General features: G+C 34.4%; 1 protein-coding gene and 1 pseudogene across 1 annotated transcript; both read left to right on the forward strand.

Moving 5' to 3' along the window:
- Window positions 1-8,246: 8,246 nt before the first annotated feature.
- On the forward strand, window positions 8,247-8,681 carry LOC148191063 (putative calcium-transporting ATPase 13, plasma membrane-type pseudogene; annotated as a pseudogene).
- A 1,556-nt stretch (window positions 8,682-10,237) lies between these two features.
- Window positions 10,238-11,114, forward strand: LOC148191064 (pectinesterase inhibitor 9-like). The gene has a single exon (XM_088102627.1). It carries the CDS (start codon window positions 10,309-10,311, stop codon window positions 10,966-10,968), a length of 660 nt encoding a protein of 219 aa, XP_087958753.1. The 5' UTR covers window positions 10,238-10,308; the 3' UTR covers window positions 10,969-11,114.
- The last annotated feature ends 215 nt before the right edge of the window (window positions 11,115-11,329 follow it).

Below are 11,329 nucleotides of genomic sequence, written 5' to 3' on the forward strand. Positions count from 1 at the left end.
CCATATAGACATAAACATAATTTAGGCAATCAAATATCTATAAAAGCATGGATATATACTACGATTTGTGGTTTCATGTTTGAAGGAGAAAATGTTTCATACTCTTTCTATGATGATCAAGTTTGATGCTTTGTGCCAATCGTGCCATTAAGAAGCACGTTAAGGGTATTTCTGGAATATGCAGAATTTTTCCAATTAGATTAGATAGTTTTTATCATTTATTTATTATGTATTTCCTTCACAAAATGTTATAATATTGGGGTTAGGGTTAGTTTTCCATAACAGGTGAATTAATAATAAGGTGGCATCCACAGGTGTAGATTTATTGAATTGTATGCTTTATACTGTCATTACTTTTATTGTGGAGAAGTGGGGTTTGTTTGATAGGCAATTTGGTAGGCTTGATGCTCAAGACCCGGATCCAGAGGGTAGAGTTCCAATATGGGAAATAAAAGGCAAGTGTGCAGGAAATAAAAGGCAAGTGTGCAGGGTATAAATTTCCATTTTGCTTGGAGCAAAACATGTTTCAGTTTTTCTTGCTTTCTTCATCTATTGAAGAACCTTTCTTGGAATCCATTTCAGTGCCTACTTCTATTCTACACCTATTTCTATTAGTTTTAAGCTTGTTGGCATGTTAAAATTGACCAATTAAAGTCAGATTTTGGTGTTGTCCCTGTACATTTCTGGTCCAGTTTTTCATCTGCTTTGGTGCTAATTTATGTGTGAAATAGTGGTGTTGTAAAGACTTTGAGCTGCAGTCCATTTTTAGAAACATTTGAGTGATTGGAAGTAGATAGGCTATAAGGGAAGAAATAGTGTTGTGGTTGCTAATGATCAGTGATTGGATTTGGTTAGGTATCAACATTTGAGTGAATTATCAACAAAGGTGGAAGATTTGCACAAACAGATGTGCTTAATCTGATTGAGTTATTACTGAATCAATTGCTTAAACTAGATGGTATAATGGTTGCAGAGGTAAAAGGAATAAGGACACTAAACTTGATGATGTTAATTTTGCAGCAAGACTGCCAAGAATGGAAGGCATTACGCAGGGCCTTTGGGGCAATGTTTGACTATAGCAACCCTCCAAGTGGTGAAATCTACTTTCGATTCTAGGTCAGTGGCAGTGCAGGGATTTATTGGGTTTAGTCCAGGAATGCTATCTCTAGTGATTGGACGGCCAGAGCAACATATGACACCATGGTACAGCTTAATTAGGAACAAAAAACCACTTCAAGATTCCAGGAACAGATTCGAATTCGATAGGCTCTAGTATTCAATTTGTTTCTGTTTAGTTACTGTCATCAATAGGAATGTTTGTGTGTACTGCTGTATGTGTCTCTGTTGTTGGGGACTAAAATAATGGGAATTCATGTACTTTTCCATCTTAGATAACATGAATTTGGATAAAATAAATGTATCATCTCCTTTCTCCTTTATTGGTATCTCATATCTCATCTTTAATTTTCTCTGTTATCTCTTTTTTATTTTGCTCAATTACCAAGAGAAATGAAACAGGCGAGATTAGAATGGAAAAGTAGAAACTCTACTCTTCTTTTGTTGATAAAACTAATTTGTATTAGTAAACAAGGCATAGTAGGAGGCTTACGTTCCATAATGGCTGCTCATAGTGGAAGATTTCACTCACACTCATACACTATAATTTGTTCTTACATGGGATTTCCAACACTTTTTTCTAACCATTATGGGATCACTCAAAGTATGACAAAAAGGTAATGAATTTGGAAATGAAACTTACTTTAGCATGTCAAGAAGAAGATGGAATTTTCTAAGAGTAGCTACTTAAACACAACTTACAAAAACATTGATTCAGTTTAGCCATTACCTTGAGAACTCTTTTGGTTGTATGTAAACATAAAGAGAACTCTTTTTTCTTTACTGACTTCTTTAATCTATATAGTGTATAACTATATCATGATTTTATATATAAATTAGGTATGTCTTATGATTTGGATTATGTATAACTATATTGTCTTACTCAATTCAAAGGGGTTGTCCAGCAAACAATAGATGTCAAAATTGGCAACTCCTATAGTCAATTTTTGAGTTCCACGTTCTTTTTGTAGTTTAAGTTTCTAATTAGTTGGGTTCTAGGTTCTAAGTCTAAAAACTCTTACATATTTGACAATCAAATTCAAACAATTCAAAACAAAGTTTGATAAAACTCAATGTATACAGTATCATAAACTCCATTCAACATAACTTAACATTCAAAGTGGACATTCACAACATTTTATAACAACATCAAATTCATGAAACAAGAATGAAAATAACATATCACATATAATCATGCAATTTCAGTTTAGGTGACCATACCTTCGCCTTTGTTATCCTTTCCTGATCAAGTCTTCTTTGTAGACTCTCTTCCTCCCCTTCTGGCCACAATTGCTTTAAAAACTCACCTAAGACATCAAATAGAAGTGTATTTAAGGTTATTCATTAGATTTTGTTCCATTAATTTAATAACCATAGCAACAGTTTAAGCATTACCTAATAGTATCCAAAAAGGAATAACAATAACCAACTAAAACATCACCAAACAAATTTATCATACTGCACCAGAATTCAACAAACCAAATTCTTTCAATTTTGACAACTTTTGCCCAAAGAAATTAATCAAACAGTAGGTTCCAAAAAAATTATGCACTAGAGAAAGTCCCTAGTTGGGTGGTTCGATACTAAAACACGTATGGAAGAGATTTAAACACACAGCTCAATGTTCAACCAACTTTGTTTGATGATTTTATTTGTGTTTAAACTCTAAAATGAGTTATAAACAGCTTGCAGCTCAAAATCAATACTCCACTTCCATTTTAACTCAAAAAGTGATGGTTTAGAAAGAAAATCTTCATATAAACCAAACTATGACCCAATGAGGTGCATAAGACTTTACTTTTAATTCTTTCTTCCTTTTTTAAGCTTTTCTAAAGTGTGAACAATTAAAAATCAGAATCAATTATCAGTTAGCCAAAGAATGTGTTGAAAAAGATTTCTTTGGTGTAGAGAGAGTAACTGAAGCTCTTCTTCCTCTGCTCCAACTCTGCACTTCACTAAGGATTGTCACATTCTTTCTTTGAGAATGAAGAAAGCATCAATTAATCTCTGCCAAATCAATGAAACCAGAGAAGTTGTTATCACTTCTCTTCCTCTGGTTGCATACATTTTTACTTATGAATACATATGTCTAGTTTCACTAAATCCAAATAAGAAAACAAAGTCCTGTAGACTAGTTGCCTTTCAATATATATATATATATATATATATATATATATATATATATATATATATATATAATTGAAGCTTTCAATTCAGAGTATCATATTCAGCCTATAGAGTTGGCATATTCAGCCTTATAGAAGTGTATATATTTGTATTGTATTATTTGGCATATCCAGGCCTATAAAGTTGGCATATTCAGCCTTATAGAGTTGGCATATTCAGCCTATAGAGTTGGCATATTTAGCCTTATAGAAGCTAATTAGATGTTACAGTAACAAGGGAAATTACATGAATATCTGAGGTCAAAATTGCAGTGTCTTGGACAAAAAAAATTACGAAATTACACTTAAATGAATGGATTTTAATACCCCACCAGTATGTGTCCATCTATCACTCTGATAATCCTAAAAAATTACACTATCAATGTATTTCAATCAAATTTCTGCTATTCTAGTCCTAGAGGCAACAACAATATGCTTAATCGCCCATGTGAAGATGGGGCTGCTGCTTGACGCAAAGGTGATCAAAATTTTTTTATCATAAATAAGTGGGGCATCATCATAAGAGTGAATATTTCTCATGTACGGCGTTACTACACGATGATAAGTGCAACTGGCTGTAGCAAAATAGGAAAATATAAAAATTGCTGTCCCATTCTCAGACTCGTGTTCTTGTTTGATCAGGCCATCTTAAATCATTTTTCTTGTTCAACTATATTGATGAAATCTTGCTCAGGTCGTTTGATTTAAATAAACATATGCTTAGCCCATTTCCTATTCAATAAAGTTCTTTTCTTTAAGATATATACATATATACTATGTGAGAATAAAACGTGAAAAAGGTTAGTGTTCAAAAACTTTCTCAAACAAATTAAATTTGATTTTACTAATTCAGTCATCAAACATGGAGAGGGGAATATTCTCAAGGTAAGAAACTATGATAGAAAAGTGTGTCAACTATATGTCTACATCTAAGTCAGTTCCATCTTTAAGCAGTTAGCAACTATCGAAGCGAGAAGTGATATCTGAGAACACATATTCTCCACAAGGAATTGTGAGACCACCAGTTGGATGCTCATAACCAAATTCATCCTCAGCTTGACTCAACAGATGTTGAAATGAAGGTTGGTTCAAGTATGACTCAACAGACACTGATATACAGTTACCTAAAATGATAAGCAATTTTTGAATTGAGTTTGAATCAACTTGATTTATGTTTATTTGCTTTATTAATATGATCTAGAGCATTTCCTAGGTTACATTTCAGTGCCTACTTCGTTTCTAAACTTTACTTAATTGCCTATTCAATCTTTGGCCATCCAAGTTGTCAATTTGAAGTCTAAAATTTTCTGTTCTCCATAACCAATTATGGTGCAGTTTTTTCTCTGCTTTGGTGCTAATTTCCTGTGATTTTTTAATACTGTGAAGACTTTGTGGTTCAATCCAGTAGCTTCAATGTTACCAAAAGAGTGTTTCTCAATCTGTTTTGAAGTAGCATCAAAATAAGTTTAAATTTTGAATCATCTACGTATATTAGAGGTTGTTTGTACTTTACTGTTGTATATCACATAACCTTTTAATTGTAATCTTTCTTTCTTTGTTGTTTTGTGTACTTGTGTTTACATACATACAGGTTCTGGTCTAGTAAGAAGAAAACTAGGCTCTACATATCACTAATGTAGGACACTGATTGAAAGAGAAAGAAAGATTGACCAAGTGCTGAAAAATCCATTTTGCCTAATCCAGTGCACTAAACAGCAGATAGAACACTCATTTTTATGACCTTGTGTGGCTAACTTGGCCTCATATCTTTGGCAATAAGAGAGAGTGTTATGTGGACAGTTTCTAAACAGATAACAAACCTTTATGATTTGAAAAGCCAAAACTGTTTACATTCATTTTGAGTGTTGAATTCACTTTGATTAGGTGGTCCAAAACCATGCTGATATGATCACATGCATCTTGCTTTACACAAGGAATTTGGACCACAAACTACACCGTAGCAGTAGTGGCCAGTAACATAATTATTTTTTCTTTGAATTTGTTTTTGAGTAATCTTGTTAGCCAAAGCTACAAGCCAAGTGGTCATCTGAACCTAAACCTTCCTTTGTGTTCTATTCAAACAACCAATTTGGAAACACTGTAAACTTTTTTTAATGTTGGACAAACTTGGGAAGTGGAACAAAATTCACTTCAGTTGTTGAAGGCAAATTGCTCTGATTCTAGTCAAGTTGCTTTGATGTAGAAGACATTACTAAACTGAAATGGATAGTCTAAACCTACACATTCTATGATCTTACAAACATGGTAAGATGTCTCATGGCTAATTCTCACAGATTAGAACGAATGGAAGAGGCCATTGTACATGCTTTATTTTTTCAACTTCATCATGCACAAATTGAAGTACCAAAACATATCTCTTACAAATATGGCAATCAGTTTCAAACCATTCACAACAAAGTTTGACAAACCTCAATGTTTACAATATCATAAAACTTCAATCAATATAACTTAACATTCAAACTCATGCAATTTCAATCATGCAATTTCAGTTTAGGTCCCCATACCTTTGCCTTTGCTTTCCTTTCCTAGTTAAGTCTTCTCCGTAGACTCTCGTCCTCCCTTTCTGGCCACAATTCAAACTCCTTTAAAAGCTCACCCTAACACATCAAATGGAATTTCGTCTGAAAACTCCTTTAAATGTACATACATAATTGAATCCAATTTTAGGAAAGTACAGTCATTCCAAATAGCCTAACAATTTAACATATATGATATTTTCCTAATGAAATTCCTAACAAAAACCAGTAGTGTTGCTCTGTACCTTGGTTTTCCATAACACATTATGGAAAATTTACAATCAAATAAAATCACATGCAACCCATCCTCACATTGCCACAATGACACCTACTCTTTCCTTTTCAGAAACTCATCTGCTTCAAATAATCTAGTATATTTTAATATTGATTCAAGAATATTACTTTTTAATGATCATTAGACAAATTATTACAACTACAAAAAGCATATGGAAGTGATTTAAACAGAGAAAGTAGAGAAGTGTGTTAAGGATGAAAGAGTAATTTGAGAAAGATGGAGTTGTGCCACTAATTAGCTAACACTAAATTCTCAAACAGAGCCTGTGCCACTAAAACAACCCTGCTTTAGTATAATGACAATGCTTAACACCCCTCCATCCTTTTATTTTTTGACCTTTTCTGGAACCTTTTTAATCATTTCACATTTACTTTGTTGAAAAGTTAAAGCACTCTCTCAACCATATAAAAACAAAGCATGCAAATTAACACATGAGCTAAGGCAGCTGGATTTGGTTTTGGACATGTCACTGATATCATTTCTCATCATTACGGCAAGAACAATGATTACTGCCAACACTTCCCAAAACATTAAAATTACACAAACAAAACTCTAAATTATGGAGACCTCAAAATAGAACAACCAAAGCATAAATAAAACAAGAGTAATTCATGATAGGGGTGAGTGGGTAAGGAAGGATGCTGATGTTGGTTTTGGACCCAATCCAAACCATCATTAATTATCTTGGGACGACCTACTCCATAATCATTTTCCAGACCCTAAACTCAAAGCCCCCATTATTGTTCCTCTCCTCTTCTCTCCCATTACAACCACTTTTATTCCCACTCTACCCTCCCCATACACGTTTTTCCTTGTTTTCTTCTGTCTTAAACCAGATTACTTTCTTACCAAATTGCCATGTATTTGTTTTTGTTCAATTGGACATTATGTTCAAGAGTGATATCTAAACATACTTGTATGTAATCTAGAATAAATATATATGTACCAATCATGTCAAACTATAGTTGGTGGCAAATGTCAATCCTGACCAACATTTCAGTGTTCAAAGAAGAAATAACGTACCTTAAAAAAATAGAAAAGCAAAATGAAAGGTAGAGGGGCACGTCCCCCCCCCACACTCTCTCTCTTTTTCTTATTTATTTATGTATTTATTTTCATCCTTTATGTGTATGTGTGACTCTTTGTTCTTCCTCTCCGTTGTGTGTTTTTTCCTCTATAAATTAACACCCTTTGTTCCCTTTGTCCCTCACTTCCACACACTAAACTCACCCTTTTCACACTGCTACTCCTTCCACAATCCAGACTCTGCTTCCTCCACCACCGAAACCACCCTCCTTCAACAACACTTTTAAACCATTCAATCAATATCAAACTTCATTTGCAATAAACACTTTTAAATAATTAAAAATAACATAAGCTTTACAGCCATACAATTGAAATAATTAGGTTTAATAGGTTCGGAGGTCCCTATATTTGCGGGTTCGTTTCATTTGGGTCCTCCAATTTTAGAAGTGATCAATTAGGTCCCTAATTTAACAAAATTGAGTCAATAATACCCTTTCCGTTAAATGCAAGGGAATCTGAATGCAAATTAAAAATTGCAGAAATTGCCACGTATTAAGCTCAAACTCTGCCACCTGCAAATAAAATGATGCCTTAGCATGCCACCTGTTTAATTTGCATTCAGATTCCCTTGCATTTAACGGAAAGGGTATTATTGACTCAATTTTGTTAAATTAGAGACCTAATTGATCACTTCTAAAATTGAAGGACCCAAGTGAAACGAACCCGCAAATATAGGGACCTCCGAACCTATTAAACCAAATAATTATTGACAAATAAAAAGTACAGAATCAATTATCTTAGTTAGTAACCACTTTGCTTTTTTAAATACTTTTAAAAGAAAATAATTTTATTCATTTTATAACACTCTTGATTCTGAAATACTTTACAATCTTAGTACATGAGGAAAGAATGGATAAGATTAACAGAATCAGGGTCAATGTTTAAAGCAGAAGGGTAATGTGGTGTCAATCACAGGTGATGCCACAAATGACGCACCTGCTCTAAAACATGTAGATATTGGACTTTCCAAGGGAATAGAAGGCACTGAAGTGGAAAAGGAGAGCTTTGGCTTTAGCCACCGAGGAACCTACTGATGATCTCATGAAGATGCCAACTGTAGGTAGAGTTGAGCCACTGATAACTACACTTATGTGGAGGAACCTGATTTCACATGCATTGTACCAGGTTATGGTACAACTGGTTTTAGAATTGAGGGGAAGATCAATCATTCATGTTACTGACAAGGTGAAGAACACAATTATCTTAAATTCTTTTGTCCTTTGCCAAGTGTTCAATGAGTTAAATGCAAGGGAACTGGAGAACAATAACATATTTAAGGGAGTTGGTAAGAATAGGTTGTTCATTGTAATTGTGAGCCTAACTGTCGTTCTTCAGCTAGTGAAGGTTGAGTTTCTGAAAAAGATACCCAATACTGAGAGATTGACTTGGGAGCAATGGGGTGTTTGTGTTAGCATTCGAGCTTTGTCTTGGACAATTGGTGTGCTGGTGAAGTGTAACCCACTTGTTCACAAGAAAAATTAGTACAAACCACTAAGTTATAATCTTCACCTACTCAATCTTCATTGGTTGCTTTTATTTTCCCTAAACTACGGCTAAGGTTATTTGAACCTTGTCACTGGCAGGCCAATGCCTTGCCCCTCATTTCAATTACAAAATAAAAAACTTTCTCGAACAAACAACATCACACAGTGCTGCCACAAGAACATCAAACAGATTGAAGAACAATTAAACTCAGAATGAATTTTTAAACGCACAACTTACCTCAACCAAGATAGCCCTAGACGATGGCAACCTTTGTAGAGCACGACAGTGATAGAAGCCCACAGTGGCCCCTCCAAGTCCGTCGACCAAGTTCCTTTAACTTCAGAGCACACCGTGGTGAGGTCGCCAAAACACCGTCGTCAAGTAGCAACACCAACCACCACCCTCGACCAGCCCCCTTGGAACAACTAATTTCGTCAACCACCACCCTCCTTACCGTCACTATCCTAACGTCGACACACCAATTGCAGCAACAAACGGGTTAATATGCAGTTCTGAGGTGAGAGAGAAAAATTTGGGGGAGAGGTTCTGCGGAAACAAAAATTGGGAGAATAGAGGGAAATCCCAAATTTTCATTTCATTAGGTCGATCAATATACCGACGGCCTATGGAGCCTTCGGTAAACTTAAAAAGCCTTACCACTTACATGACCGTCGGTACATCCTTCGGTAAGTCAACTTTACCGAAGGCCACAGAGGCCGTCGGTATTATTCCTTCGGAAAATAACGCTTTTCCTGTAGTGATATATATATAAGAAATTAAAATTATAATTGGAGTATTCTTTTTATTACGTTTCTCACTGGCTGTTGCTGGAAGACATTGCAACCTCCCACTTGCATGCAAAGTCAAGAACCAATAATTAATCTCTGAATATTTATATTTATAACTTGTCTCTCATGTAGTGTTCCAAAAGCAACATTATGTGAGTTTTAGTTTTCACTTCAACTCGAGGGAACATAGAGCCACTAGAATCGCCTTAAAACATTCATGCTGTACCTTCATTCACCTGCATGCACAATCATCAAAGTCTCATCATATCACGTTATATACCATTTTTATTTTACTTCTCACCACTTCATCACAATCCTTACAATCCACGCTCTGAAAAGTCTAACCCTATTATATGTGTAACTAGGTTTTACTCCAACAACCTACTTTATTGGAAACAGGCATATGTGTGTCTATATATATATATATATATATATATATATATATATATATATATATATATATATATATATATATATATATATATATATATATATATATATCTTTGATATGAATCTTATCATAAGATATGTAGTATAAATGTTGTGTTCCAATGATATTTGTTCACAAATTTTTAAATCCCTATGATTTAAATTTGACCGACCAGCTTTATATATAATTCTATTATATATTTGTTCTTACTGCAACTCATTGCATTGTAAAGGACAAAATAACGTAAAGAAGGGAAAGAATGAATAGGTGTGCATGTGATGTGATGTGAAGAACTTTCTATATAAGCACCACACTCCATTGCCATTTTCATCAACCAAAAATCTCTTAGACCTTTGAAATCTCTCTTCCATTAACCAAAATCTTTACTTTGAGACCCAACTTTGACATGGCAGAACTCAACCACACATTGCTTGTCATTTTCCTCTCTCTCTTCTTCTCATTTCTTTCCACCCCAGTTGAGCCATCACCTTTGACAAGGCACAGAAACCCTAAGGCAATGACCTACATAGAGTCCTCTTGCAAAGGCACCCTCTACCCTAATCTCTGCATCCGTTGTCTTTCCCAATATGCCAAATCCCCCTTAAATGGCCCACAACACTTGGCACAATATGCCCTGTCAGTGAGCCTCTCTAGGGCACTGCACACAAAAGGGTACCTTTTGCAAGTGGCAAAGGAGCTTCAAGCCATCAAGAGCAACAAAAAAGAGTACCTAACAGTGCAAGACTGTGTGAACCAAATCACTGATAGTGTGGAACAAATTAGCCAAGCAATGAAAGAACTGCGTAGCTTCAACAAACAGGATTCAAGCATGAATAATAACATGTTGTGGCACATAAGCAATGTTGAAACATGGGTGAGCACAGCTTTGACAGATGCTAGTAGTTGTGTGTACTCATTTCCTGGGAATAGAATGAGTAAGAGAGTTGCTGCTATTAAGCTTAAGGCCAAGAATGTTGCAGAAGTTACAAGTAATGCTCTTTTCTTGTTTCATAGATATGCATCTACATACCAGAAAGCAGCAACTAAAATCAGCAAGAAGCCCTAGCTAATGATGAAAGGCTATTACCCTCCACTGTTTGTTCATGTACATGTTTTTTCTTTGGATGGGTTATCATCCTTTTTAAATTTTATGTAATTAATCTACACTTAACATATATTGTTTAAGTTGGAGAAATGATACAACTAGTTGAAGTGCTCTAAATATTTTCATATTTATAAATTTTTTGGCTGATAAAAAAAACATGATAATTCATTTTTGGAATAATATGTTCATTAAAAAAATAATTTTTTATATTTGTAAAGAAAAAGAATAGTATGAAAGATAAAATTTTGAATGTAAAAATTTGTTAGGTATATTAAATTTAACCTATACATATTTGGTAGTTGGTAAGATGAAGTGAAAAAAC

Source organism: Vigna umbellata, chromosome 11 (assembly GCF_029865625.1).
Source record: "Vigna umbellata cultivar VRB3 chromosome 11, Vumbellata_1.0, whole genome shotgun sequence".
Taxonomy (NCBI): domain Eukaryota; kingdom Viridiplantae; phylum Streptophyta; class Magnoliopsida; order Fabales; family Fabaceae; genus Vigna; species Vigna umbellata.

Bases quoted from the DNA above. Each gene is read 5' to 3' on its own strand.
- LOC148191064 (XM_088102627.1), top strand. From the start codon at position 10,309: ATGGCAGAACTCAACCACACATTGCTTGTCATTTTCCTCTCTCTCTTC.